Here is a 14,642-nt window from a genome sequence, read left to right on the forward strand (position 1 = left end):
CGCGTGTACGTGCGCCACCCCTCCCCTCTCCTCCCGCCCCCCTCCTCTTCCACCACAACCACCACCACCACCACTTCACTACCCCTGCCCCCCACGCGGAGAAAATCATTACCAAATACAGAGCCTGAGCGCACGCGGGGAGGATGGCTGCAGCAGTGGCACTGGATACTGTTTACGACGCAGAGCACGAGAGCGGCACAACATCGGGAGAAACGGACACACAGCGCGCGCACGGTATTTAAACGCACGCTCATAGACGTGCGGTGTCTGCGAGTGAGCCCGCGAGGCTATCCGCTACATCAGTCCGCGTGACGTCTCCTCCTTCCCGCAGCGAGCACCTCCGCTGTCTCCCATCTCGGTAGTCGTTGTTTTGGAGCGCAGCTGTAACGGGAGACCTCGCTCATATTGGAATCTAGAGCGACCCGGCCCCCCCCCCCCCCTTTCCTTCCCAGCCTCCCTCCACCGCCACCCCCCCTCCCTCTCGGTCCCGTGCCCCATCAAGTGGCGCTGCACTCAGCTGGGGGGAACCCGAGAGCATCCCTCCATCCCACCCAGCGTATCCCTCCCTTTCCTTTTTGTCCCCTCTCTCTTGTTTCTTATTCTGTCACCCCATCATATGCCACAGCTTTAGGGTGGTGGAGGTCTCATCTAGTCAGGGACCGGGGGGGGAGGGAGGCTGTGTCGGAGGATGCTGCGGGAGTAGAGCGGCTCAGAGCGGAAGATGGGGAAGGACCAGGAACTGCTGCAGGCGGTGAAGACCGAGGACCTGCTCACCGTGCAGAAGCTGCTGCAAAGGCCCCGACCAGGGAAAGCAAGTAAGACATTCTATTCTATTCTATTCTATTCTATTCTGTTCTATGCTTTTTTCTTCACAGGTAATAACACAGCTGTAGTATTCTATGGAGAGCCAACCTCTGAGTGCAATAGTTAGTAGGCTCACATACCATTACTGACTGATTGCTATTATCAGGCCTAACTGATGATGATGATGTGTGTGTAAGTGTGTGTGTGTTTGTGTGTGTGTGGTTGAGAAAGAGAGAGATGGAGAAAGGGAGGTAGTGAGGGAGAGAGAGAGAGAGAGAGAGAGAGAGAGAGAGAGAGAGAGAGAGAGAGAGAGAGAGAGAGAGAGGAGGGGTTGTATGCATCAGGGTGTATCAAAGATTAGTGGTGTGATTGGAGACTGACAGCTCATCTTGAGACCCCTGTCTGAGTGCACTGCAGCAGAGGGAGAGTGTGTATGTGTGTGTGAGAGAGAGAGAGAGAGAGAGGGAGAGAGAAGGAGGAGGGAGAAAAAAGGAGTTGTGTTTTTTGGACGTGGGATTTGTGTGACCCTGTCTCACTAATGAGGGACGGTGCCAGTGGCCTTGTGATTGTTAAGGTTCCACAGCACCTTCAATGACAACACACACACATGCAGGGACACACACACAAACCTGGTCTGTGTGTGTGTGTGTGTGTTTCAACATTAAAAAAGAAGCATAAAGAATGGAGTAAAACCTGACTTCTCTTCTATTCAGCTCACCCTGCTCTGTATGACTCTGCTGTTCTGTTTGTTTTCTGCAGGCGATGTAGCGCTACAGCATCCAACAATGCTTCGCTCCCATAGCCCACTAATGTGTGGGCAATACAGAGTGAAGCCAAAGAGAGCTGCAGATTTCTACTGACATATCACAGGCTGATAGAGTTATCCTCACACAGGGAGGGATGTTATACAGGGGGAAGTGCAGGAATTCTACTTTCTTTTTGGGGTAATTTGGGTTATATTTGATATTAAATTCATCTGTTTTTACAGCTAGATCAGCTCGTATCCACACATCATAGCCACACATGTTTTCTTAAATGGCTCTCCACACTGGCCCAATTACTAAAATTGTTCCAGTCAGGCAGGTTTGCAGCATTTGAACTGTACTGGAAAGGCTCCAAACAGCAGGTGAGCCTCATTTGAATAAGGCAGGCACAAGCGTATAATGGTCCAGAATTGTCACTTTCTGGTCTGTGATGATGTCTTCATGAAACCAGCTTTCATTCCCATTTTATTCACAGAGCAAAAGGAGAACATTATTCTTATTCTTTGCAGCTTATATTTGAAGAAAGTGACAGTGAATAATTCTTTTCTTTGAGGCACTCGTTAGAAAGCTCCTTCATCATACCTATACAGGTGTTTTCAATTATTCTGGTTAATTAGAGCTCCACTCAGGTTGAAGATATCGCTGTGTGTGAAATCACTCCTTCGTTCAGTCATTCACTACTCCTTATAAAACACACTCTCAATACTTTTCTCTATGTTTAGCACAGAAACAGAATGCAGTCACTAAAATATAACATTGAAGAGTAAATGTCATGTACGATATGGTAAATATGGGATGATTTTGCACACAGTCTATGTTTGTATTTACTCAAGATTACCAAAATCAGTGTACCAATAGGAATGATAGAGGTGTAAGGTTTCCTGCCTTGAACACCAACAGGAGAGCAGAGTAGAGTGATGTCACGTCTGGACATGGGAAGGGATCTAATAAGGGATTTTAAGTGCAAACACCTGTGTAGGCCCTTTGATCGGAGCTTTTTATGTACCCAGAGGAGATTCAATACAGGTTCAATATCTATCTGAAATACTAAATCCTCCTCTAGAACTAAAGGTATAAACATAACAGAAGAGGAATGAATAAATCATTTCAGTTCTGCAGGAGAAAATGTTCTCTTGAGACGAGCTATTGCTGCTACTATCTGTATTTAAATATTAGACTTTATGACCAGGCTATCAATTTTTGCATGCTGTAACACATTTATGGGTGAAATTGGTCATTGAATCTAACATAATGTGAGAAGGGGGAGAAATATTATTTAGTAGATATTTCCACATCTATTATTTAAGTGTTTATAAAACATCACATTTGATTTTCACTTTAATCTGGGTTTTTTTTTTCTGAGCTAACATGCTACAGATGGCAAAGTTGACTGTGGATGATTCAGGATTCAGTGATTCAGCACATGGCCTCCAAACAGTTTGTAGGAGCTGGCAGGGGTGCACTGCATGCAGGCAGAGTCAGGAGGCTGCAGTAGAGCAGAGCACATACAGGAAACCCCTGGGATTAAAGGTGTTACGCAGACTGTCTGGTTCAAAATATAGGCGTCCTTTGACTATAAGCAATTTGGTATGATTCAGCACGTACAAGTAGGGTCCAAAATAGTGTCTGTGGAACTCAGAGTACATTATGTACAAGAGCACATCACAAAAACAACCTTTAGGCTATAGCAAAGTGCACTTCAGCAGGCAGCCGCTCTCAGACTACTGTTTAGTAGGGTTAGTAACTCTAACCCTAACAAATACAGAGTACATGTAAGCCCTCAAACTAAATTTGATAGGCAACAGACCGTTTGCTTGCAGCACACACAGATGTGTAACAAACCTAAGTGGATCACAGTGCATACAGATGTGCAGCTAAAGCAATTTAAAGCAGATTCTGCAGAGGACAAAAGCAGTACATGCTATATATTATCATATACTTATTAACCTATGGTTTATAATCGTTGCATACAGTATATACATTGCTCCTGAAATAAACTCATCCCCAAAGGAATCATTACTGTGTCTAATTAGATAAAGTCTAGTCAAAACAACATGACTGTGTTGAATTGCACAGTCATCAGTCTTCATGCTACAATGCATTACAGTCCATATGCAAAATATACTTAGTGTAGAGGTGTTGATTCAAATATTCAAATATATGTTTAGGCTTTACTGGTGTTTAAACAGTGCATTGACTTATAACAAAGGGCGGACAAAACAATACTTTATAATATATTGTACTATGATGCTGATGCAACAAGCATAAACCTCATCCTCAAAAAAAGAAGGAAAATATGTTATTTTCATCATCATCTATCAAAACTAAGCAAAAATAAATAAAGGATTCAGAATTTTTCCACCTGAATTGTATTCATATTTGGATGCTGTGCAGGTGCATAACTTGTGATTAATTCCCCAAGGAAGATTCCTTGAAAACCTGTTTAATGTGTTACTGATTATCAGGAAATGAAACAAAATTTGAATTGGGTGCCAAGTGTCAAGGAAAGTGACAGAATGCAGATTCAGACTTGTTCAATGACAACAACAACAACAACAAAAAGTGATTTATTTAGACCACTTGAACCAAAGAAATGTCTCCAAAAGTCAAATGAAAACAAACAAATCAAACTCGGCTTCATCTGGTTTAAGTCAGGAAAACTCAACTCATTTTTGTTCTCCCTCTAAACCAAGCCAAAATAAGTACAACTCACAGAAACACTCACCCAAACATGTAGCTAAACACAATAAACCCCCTCCATATTTGGTCCTACCCATGACATCATTAGTGATGTAAGCAAGAGTTTAAAAGCAGGAAGTGGTTGGGCGACTCCCCCTTTTATCTCCTGGGAGGCATGATGGGTATGGTAAGTAACAAATCAAGTTAAAATATAACTCCAGAAACTCCAGACTTAAATCAATAAACAACTAAATTTAAACAGTCTGACACAAACAAACTCAGGGATGGTATGCCACAAATATAGATGTTCTACTGTCAAAACAGATGACAGACGTAGTTTGAGATTGATAGCATGTGAGAAGTTACAGCATTAACATTGTGAACCTCACAAATTAATAGCTTGGCGACTGTATTCCAGTGTCAGGTGTTCCTGTTGCTCTATTCTACCATGTACAGCTTTTTAACGGTATTACACCCGGAGCACGTCGGATAATCAATCATTCATCCGGCATCCAATGACAGAGGCCGCCATCACTCCTCAATAAACAATCAATCACTAGCTGACTGGAACGTTTTACACTTCCATCTCAGGGTTTGCCCCCGTTGTAACTTACACTCATGCTTGGTTGGAAGCACCATGTAGTGTAAGTGAAGGTGTTTTAAAGGCTGGATCAAGGTCTGTCCCTGCTCAGCTCTCTCTACCTCGATTTATCTCTGAGCCTTTCTCAGTCTCCAATCCTGTCAGTGTGTTGCAAAGCCCTGACTGTACAATATTACACTGAATTGTATCATCTGTATGATTGACAGCTACCCCCCTAGCACAGAAACTGCCATGTGAAAGACAATGTTTTTAACACGCCATTTGAAATTTCATGTGTTGTGTCTACAAGGACACTGATATTACATGAGGCCGTTCTCTCAGCACAACTAAGAGGGCAGAAGCAACAAGGTAATAATGATAGAGTGGAGCTGAGAGTTCCAGACAAACAGCAGGGAAGTAACGCCAGGCTGATGTTAACGCAGACCTGTTTGTCATCTGGCATTAAACACAAAGCTCACATGACAGCTGTGTGTGTGTGTGTGTGTGTGTGTTGGGGTCTGTTTGTGGAGTAAGGACAGAAATGTGTGTGTGGTCTTTGGATGGTAATGGTTGACCTGTGGAGGACATTGGGTTTTGTGCGTGTGTGTGTGTGTGTGTGTGAGAGAGATATGGATCTGGTCCTGCTGCAACTCATTTACTTCTACTCAGGCCAGACGTACAATCTGTGCATATTCACCTGCGTCACACACACACACACACATAGAACTACATGTTCATGCACACACATCTGGCACCATCTGGAGAGTTGTCATCATCAGTTTGCTGTCACTCATCTTGCCTTCTGCACAAAGCACAATTCCCTCCAGGAATCCAGGAATTATTCATGCAAATTCAAGCAATCTCTGCAGTATTTTCAGGGGCTTTCAATTTAGCTAATTTCCCACAATGTCTCCAGGAAATTATGATTTTGTGATCACAATAATGAACATGAGAGCTTGCAGATTTGCATGAAATGACCAAATCAACAGACCAATTTGGACCAACTTGTCCATTTTGTGTTGTGGTAACTTATGTAACGCATATGATTCTTCATTGACAGTAGTTTTTTAAAAATTGCATTATTTTCTTGTGTTTGTACTTTTCCCCAATTTCTGCAATTTTACAGCAAAAAGAGCACATAAACATGGAATTGTATCACAGTTGTTGAGTAAAACTGTTGCAAAAACAAGCTTTTTTTTGGCAGCAATAATTACTAAAAAACTCCAGGGACTAACTAGTCAAGGTCGTGTGTGTGGGTGTGGGGGTGGGTGTGTGTGTGTGTGTGTGTGCACATGGAGCAGACCTTCAGTGTGACCCGAGGTCTGTGTTTGTTAATGGGCTGTTTCAGTGTTTGTGTGTCAAGGTGGGCGGTGTAATGTGTATTGATGTGTGTCGTTTATTGTGTGTCACTAAAGGCTGTGTGTGTGTGTGCGTGTGTGTGGAGGAAAGAGATTTGTCAGTGTGTCTGTTGCATCGGTAAAATGATCAGGATTCAACCTTTGGCACAATATCCGCCCCCGTCCCCTCTCTCTCTCTCTCTGTTTACTGTCATGAGAGACTGACACATGCCTCCATCCTTTACACAACACTATCTGCCTCCTGTCCTTTTTTCTTCCTTGTAAGCCAGAGGAGATGCTATGCTCACAGACCACTCTAGACACCACCCCCCCCAACCCATGTCTCTCTCCCTCTCTCCCCTATCTCTGTGTTGATGTGCGAGGCTGGCAGAGGAGTAGAGCAGATGATTGCATCCACACCAGTGCACATTCACAAAGGAGCAGGAAGGCAGAGAGGAAGACTCGCATACTGTCAGCCACAGTCTTCATATTGGTTAACTGTGCTCTGTCTGTAACTATACCCGTCTGTGAGAGAAATATAGTGGAGAGAAACTTGTTTTTCGATTTATTTTTTGGAGATGCTATTTCATACATTCTAGCACTCCTTAAAGCCTCATGATTGTAAATGTAGTTGAATGTGTCATACCTGTATCCAGGCTGCCAGCTCTTTGTCTTGCAGTGCTGCCGTGAATTGTAACTGCCTGGGTATCATGAAACGTGTTGGTATTTCAGATGAGATAAGCTTTAAATGGCATTCATTAGGGAGAGGAAAGCGTATGCTGGGGGTGTTGCTGTCATATCATCAAAGAGACCCCGGAAGATATCGTGTTTAATGTGGGTGTTTGTTCCAGCTTGAGGCTATATTAGCTGCTACTTGCATAAAACACCTGAACTGAAATGTTGGCATCTCATATTTGTGGGTAATTTAGGCACCAGGGTTTGACAAAGAAGCATGGATACAAAATACAAATGCCAACAAAAGTAATGGCATTCTCATCAGCCTCAGCTGGCCTTTGAGCTTAGTGCTAATTAGCAAATGTTAGCATGCTTGCTAAGAATGGTGAATTAAATTTTGGCTTTGGAGTATTGTTTTTTTTTTGCATGCATTCTTTCTGCATTTGTTTGATATGATTTATAATGATTTATTTATGTATATGTGCCTATTTATCTATGCTCATTATTTTGTAACACTGTTACAATAAGGACGGAATAAAATAAACCACGACAATAAACCACAAGAACATTAGCTGCTAAATATTGGCATGGTTGCATTGTCATTGTGAGCAAGTTAGAGCAAGTTGGTTAGCAAGTGCCCATTTAACTAAAATATTTTATATTGAATGGTTTTAAAAACTGTTAAATTCTATTTTCACTGAATTTTTAATTAGCCTTAATATAAACAAAAGTCACTTTTTTGGTATGTTTTCTTTCCTCGTATCAAACTCTACCTGATACACACAGTACCCGTCTCTGTTTAGGCTAGTTAGTTCCTTCCTAACTAGAAAGTTAGCTGCTAATTTAGCTGTGCCAAATCGTTACATTGTGATGGTTAATTTTAATTAATTTGTAAATGACTTCATAAAGCTTCATAATTTCCTTTTTAAAGTGGCTTAAGTAGAGATTTTAACTATAACTTGTGTAATTAATAAGTGTTAGCTCGATATCCTTTGCTATTTTCAGTAGCTAAATTATTATTGTGCCAAAACAGACTTGCAGAATTGAAATGTGTCCTACTAATGGGGTGGACATGAGATTTATTTATTTTTACAAAGTCAAACTAAATGTTGTGTAGTGTAAATAACCACTAGCTACATGTTTGTAAGCTTTCTTTATTGAGCGCTAAATAATAAATGCTGCTAGTTAGCTAACCAGCTAACATAATCCCTGAGTTTAAAGCCTTTTTGGTCACATTTTCTTGTTCATATTGCTATTAAATGCAATTCAGTGTTATGTGTCATTCAATAATAGTTGTAGATAGTAACTAGTAGTAGACATAACAACTTGATTTGATGTGAACATTAACATATGCTTTGTGAAACTGACTGTATGAAACCTCCAACTGCTAGCATCACTGTGGAGTCAGTTTTGTTAGTAAAATTTATTTTAGTCAAGTGCACTCAAATTGGTTCACATTAAATGTATTAATAGGCTATTTTAAGGCTTTCAGGGAGGGGAAAAAAGGCAAATATGCAAATGATAGCTCCAACAGTGTAACTGATACAGATTTTTATCTTGAGATCTGAAGCACAGCATGTATTGTAAATGATAATATTGAGAGAGTGGCTGGATGAGTTCCCTGCATTTTCCTCCAAAACATCATCCCTCACTCCTCCTGCCGCTGACTGCCTCCATGATTGAATTACAGAACAGATGGGGAGAGAGAGGGTGAGAGGTAGATGGATAATTTTGCTTTGAGGAAAACAGGGGAATGGGGAGAGGAGGCAAGAAAAAAAAGAAATATCTTGTAGTCAAAAGAAGAGGGGGAGGATGTTTCTTGATGAGGGAATGAGACAGATGGAGGAGGAGTGATGAAAGGCTGAAAGTGATGAAAGAGGGAACGCGGGAACAAGGTGATGAAATGCCAGGGTAGTTGAACGTCACCTCACTTTAATTCTGGTTGCAGACTGCTATGCACACATAAAGCTTGTTCCTCTCCCTCTCTCTCATATACAATTACTCATCTGCACGATGCCCTGCACCAAAAATAACATCCACATAGTTTACTGGGTCAATAGCAAGTTCAGGGAGGGGAGAAGAAAAGAGGACAGGAGAGGTGATATGATAGAAGGACGGAGAGGAAAGGAAAGTAGTTAATGGTGGGTGTCAAGATTTCTATTCTATTCTATTCGATTGTATTCTATTGTATTCTATTGTAGCTACACACCAGATTAACAGCATGAGAGGGGAAGGGGAGTAAGTGGCTTAGTCTGGATATGAAGACCACCCAGAGAATGAGAAGGGAAGCGGGGTTGGACCTCCCTCGCTCAATCAGCACCGATTAAAGAAATGGCATTAACCCCCTACTGTAACTGGCTCATACACACACACTCTCACACACAAAAACACGGACACAACTCTCTCCAAACATAATAGGACTGGCACAGAAAGGTACAGACTGTTGGAATTTACCAGAGTGTGTGTGTGTGTGTGTGTGTGTGTGTGTGTGTGTGAGTGTATAATCATTGTTAAAGTGGAAGTCAGGCATGGCAGAGAGGGGACAAAAGTTGCAAACTCCTCTACAGCCAAGAGAATTTGGTCTTACAGGTGTGTGTGTGTGTGTGTGTTTGTGTGTGTGTGTGTGTGTGTGCCACGCATGGATTTTCCACTCATGCCCCGAATTCACAACATTAAATGTATTCTTACTGATTCAAATTAGTGTTTGAGCAACTAATAAAGGCAGGAAATTATGCATTTTTTTCAGCCTGAGCTCCTCAACTTAAATTAACATGGTCTGGAGTTTTACTGTACTCTAACATGAGAAGTTTTTAGACACACACCCCCCGACACACACACACACACACACCCACAGTGAATACATTTAGTACCGCCTTGGGACTTTCTCAATGAATACTGCTGCTCTTTTTATGCAAGTGGCCACTAAAAACAGGGCTGTGACACAGTTTGGTTGCAGACTCATGGCTTGGGAAAATGTGTCGTGCATTGACACACCCTTTAGCCAGGCCCTTTGATATCTGTGAGAATATTTGGGGGGGGTTAAAGTTCCTGTAAGAAACATTTCTTTAGAAATATTCACTACTTAACCTCAGAAGAGATTAAAATAATGTTGTCTGCTACAGTGCAGATCAAAAATGACTATACATTGGTCCCTTACTTCTAGAAATACATACACCTGAATTTAGTGGAAAAATAATTGACCATTAGCTACGCACCACCCTACCTACTATTGGTACGCTTTCCAATAATTGCAAGGCAGTTAATAATAATAGTGGTTCTTGGTATGTTTTGAAACAATGCGTCCTTTATAAGGGACAAAGTTATTCAAAAAGCAGGTTTCACATTTAAAGCTGGCAACTGTTGATTTGGCTAGCTGCAAAGACATATTTCATCAGTAGTAGCTAGCTAGCTAAGTAAGCTCATTTTAGCTTCATGAGCTGAAAACACCATCACCAATTGACTTTTGAATGTTCTCCACTGATTTATTTAAAATTGTGGTTTAGTGAACGGGCAGTTGATGAGATGAGCTGTCAAACAGCTGGCAATCAAAATTAGTTTCAGGTGTCCACAGACCTGTTGTTGTGTCTGATGGATTTATGAAATGATTGGCCTATAGAGGGATTGTGTGGTCCCACCACTCAACCTCTCTAAAAAGGTAGCTGATCTGTTCCTGTTGCTGCACGCACTAGTAACATCACCATCTGGTGTAACAAAATATCTGCATGACTGCTCCTTTCATAGCATGTGTGTGTATGTGTGCATCATCAGATAGGAGGCAGAGATCAGAGACCAGAAGGGACTGTCCAGTAGGACAGATGTTGAGTCTGGTCTTGTGTGTGTGTGTGTGTGTGTGTGTGTGTGTGTGTGTGTGTGTGTGTGTGTGTGCGTGCATGTGTCCATACATATCCTAGTGCATGTGTGATCCAGCAGCTGAGCAGATGTTGGTGTTGGGCTGCTGCCCACACAGCAGCAGATTTGCAAAAGATGCCATATAATGTACCTGACCTCTAATATATGCATTAATAATATGCCTATTGTATGTATTATAGTGTTTGCAATGCATTTTCATCCAAATCCAGCTTTAACTATCAGATTACTCTGAAGGCCATTTGACGTGTTTTTGAGCCAGGTCTTTATTTTCTTCCTTCTTTTTTCCCTGTTTTAGTATTTTGTGATCCCTCACTGTCTCTTCCTGCCTGTCTCAGTTGGATGCTTTCAGTCTCATAAAACTCAGCACTGTGAAATCACTCTTGCCATATGAACCTTCTTGAGTCCCTTTTCAAGGAGGAAACTGAGCATACCCACCTCTTCATGCACGGATAGTTATTGTAGAACAAATTAAAAAACGGCAATTTCATTTTGTACAGTGCAGCCTTGATTTATGCAGGAGAAGTCATGATGTACATGAGCATTTTACACACTGCCCCATAAATTGTATGTACACATGGTATTACAACAGATTAAAATTAGAGCTTTACTTTTGACCAGTGAGCAGCTCCATGGGGGGGGGGGGGGCAGGAGTATAAAATACACCCCTCGAGTAACAACACATTATTGGTCAGAGCAGATCTGTCCTGGTTACTTTAAAATATCGAAATAAAGAAAATGACATATACAAACTTTTTTATATTGCATGTTTCCTTTTTTCTCTGGTTATTCAAATGACGTTTATTCAAAAGCACTTGCCCACCACCAGAAGTCAGGTGCTAAATTGAACTCAAACTTGAATTTTTTCTGTGTGAGGTTATGACCCCTGTGGACTTCCAACCAGTTGGTCGGACGATTTTGGTTATTATTCAAATCTTTTTCTAGCTTCTCAAATGTAGCTGTTTGTATTTTTGTAGTATTTTAATAGTAAACAGAATAGTTTATTCTCTCTGGTGTATTGACAAAACACAATATTACAGGAATTCATAATGGTCCCATTACACCAGCATTTAAAACAGCAAAATCTATGATGTTAAATCAGTCTCAAAACCTGCACACATAATAACTAGGCACATGCACATGACACGAGCACACAGAGCAGTAACCATGAGCAGAAAACTGTCCCCATGAGAGAGAATTTCTGCTCCTCATGCACAAACGTGGTCCCACAAGCACGGAGCTGTGATGAGTAAAAGCTCAAACTGACCCTACGCACTCACAACTGCTCGCTTGCTCATCAAGTTGACTTTTGAGACCGTAGAAGCGGGGATGGTATAAATAGTCTGCTCCTTTTGATTGGTCACTTTGAATACTGAAGGAAAAGAACTGGTGTGCTCAACTCGCAAGCTTTTCAGAGTATCAGGTAATGACCCCAAAAAGTCAAAGTTAACAAATAGAGATGTCAGCACTCACAAAATCACTGAAAGGCATCTGTTTGTTTGTGCTGATGTCTGATGTGCACCTTTAAAGTTATGATATGTGATTTGTGAGTGCTGACATCTCTATTTGATCACTTTGAACACTGACCATGACCTTTGATTGGCTGTTAGGTTTGATCACTGACACAGTAAAAGACATGCTGTTGCCTGAGAGAACAAAGGGAAAAATAAATAACGTCTCATTCTCCATTTTTTTTCACCTCCTACACTCATGAAGAAGTGTTAGAACCCACTTTCAGACTTTTCAGAGCACAGAAAAACAGGCAATTTAAGTAAATGTTCTAGTCTGTGTAATGTGGTCTGAATGAGGAAATAACAGTGAAATCTCTCTGTTATGTACATCAACTGTATTCCTTGCGCATTGTTACGGTTGTGTTATCAGATGTGTGAAGGTGTGCGAGCTCCCCAACCATAGTAAATAATTGCAGTTTTCAAAGCTGGATCTGGATCTGGAGCTGGCGATGAAGGCCTTCCCTGCACCTAACTCATAAATATTTCAACCCTTTCCTTGTGTATTCTCTTTGGCTGTGAGGACACCTCTCCTGCTGATCCAAGGGAAGATATATCTGGGTCAGATTTATTTTCCAGGAAGCTTGAACTCTTCTAAAATATGCGTTTAGGCTGATGGTTAGAGATGATCAGTGAACTTGTGACTGGAAGACTTTCAGACCATCTGAAGCCAATCCTCAGAGCAGCTGGGAAAACTTGAGGATATTGAGTGAACGTCAAAGATCTATCCTCTCTAACGGAAGAAGAAAGAATGGCAGAATGAAAGAGAAAAAGAAATGAAAGGAGGAACAAATGAATGAGGGATATAAAACTACAAATCTTGCCCGTGGTGTGTTTGATGTGTCACAGTTCTGTCTCTCTGAACTGAAACATCTCTGTTTGTCTGCTAAGTTACCACAGACCTCTTGGTGAGACATGTGATCTATCTGTCTCACACACACACACACACACATAAATAGACAAACACACACAGGAATCATCATCTTAAAACACACACGTATGGAGAACAGACTCACAGAGGTACATATGTGAAAGGTGGGCGAGGAGGCAACGTCTGTATCTATTTATGCTTTTCTTTATACAATACATCTTTCTCTTTTCTCTTCATGTCATTCTTCCTTTTTCTTAGTCACAACAAGAACTTGCAGTACACATTTTCATTATTTTTGTGACCTTCTGCCCTCTACACCTGTGATGCTGTTTGCAGAGCCAAAAATAGGATTTATGCTCAAACCTACATTAGTCATTTCTCCTTCTTTTAGTAAGCACGGCCCTGCTACACTTCAAGTACAATGCCAGGTCATTATTTTTAATAATAATGTTGGTTGGTTGGTCCATCACTTTGGTCCAAACTGAAATATCACTGTTGGACAGGTTTTTTCTGACCTTGTACTTTTTGAATCAACAAATAGCTGAAAAACTAATGAGATTCTATCAGGCTCAGCTGTAGATGAACAGACTAAACTAAGATGGTGAACATGATAAACATTATATCTGCTATCTACAGACTAAAGCCTGACCCGTACTGGATTTTTGGGGCCGATACCAATGTTAGGGAGTAACATTTTCGGTATATTGGCCGATAATATTATATGTACAGAATATATGGATAAACACACATTTTTTTGTAATGGTCCCTCAAATGTAATGAAGGTGTGATATTTTACAGTTTATCAATAATCTTTATTGTATAAAATGACATCAGTGCACAAAAACAATAATCTCATGTGGCAATTACAATTAGCTATACATAAAAACAAACAAACATGCCTAACAAACAAAAACAACAACAGTATGCCTATATTACACTTGAATTAAGAAAAAGGAACAAATATATATAAAATGCTGCAACATATACAATATTGGCCGATAATGTCAGCTGAGCGATATATCAGTCGAGCTCTAATACAGACTCTCAGCTCTTTCCACTGACTTCCTCTTCATTCAAACTGTATTAAATGCTGCATCAGCGTTTCACTTAATACCTTCATCAGTTGCCAAACAGGAATAATGAGCTAAATAACACTTAATGTACATATTGGAAATGTTACTCTTGCTTTCTTTTTGATTTGATAAACCTTATACCTGCTAAACTTCAGCGTTTTATATTGTCACTGTGAGCCTCTAATGTTAGCATGCTGATATAAGCATTTAGTTCCATGCTCCTCTTTGCCTAAAGCATCACAGAGCCCCTAGCATTGCTGTACGCTCTTTAGATTCAACTTAATTTCAATAAGAGTCAAATATATTAAGCTATTTGAGTTCATTAGAGTTTAATACCAGTAAAACTAGATTAATATTTATGTCTGAGGCTGACTTTGATTAGTAATGTAGGTTAAAGGCTAGTAACAGGTGGAAAGTGCGAGGCAACAAGTAAAAAGCAGAGTGGAAATTACAAATGTTTACACCTTAATGTGTGAAAAAATAT

General features: G+C 40.8%; 1 protein-coding gene across 5 annotated transcripts in view; it reads left to right on the forward strand.

Annotated features, from left to right (window-relative positions):
- The first annotated feature begins 488 nt into the window (after positions 1–488).
- Positions 489–14,642, forward strand: part of caskin1 (CASK interacting protein 1) — a 104,104-nt gene continuing 89,950 nt past the window's right edge. For 3 of the 5 annotated variants that reach the window (XM_053338385.1, XM_053338383.1, XM_053338387.1), the window contains exon 1: positions 490–815. In XM_053338385.1, coding sequence (XP_053194360.1) covers positions 722–815 — 94 coding nt within the window. In that variant the 5' untranslated portion in view covers positions 490–721. Of the gene's footprint in view, positions 816–14,642 lie in introns of all 5 variants that reach the window. The other 2 variants (XM_053338384.1, XM_053338382.1) reach the window with 1 other exon arrangement.

The sequence above is a fragment of the Scomber japonicus genome, chromosome 18, assembly GCF_027409825.1.
Source record: "Scomber japonicus isolate fScoJap1 chromosome 18, fScoJap1.pri, whole genome shotgun sequence".
Taxonomy (NCBI): Eukaryota; Metazoa; Chordata; class Actinopteri; order Scombriformes; family Scombridae; genus Scomber; species Scomber japonicus.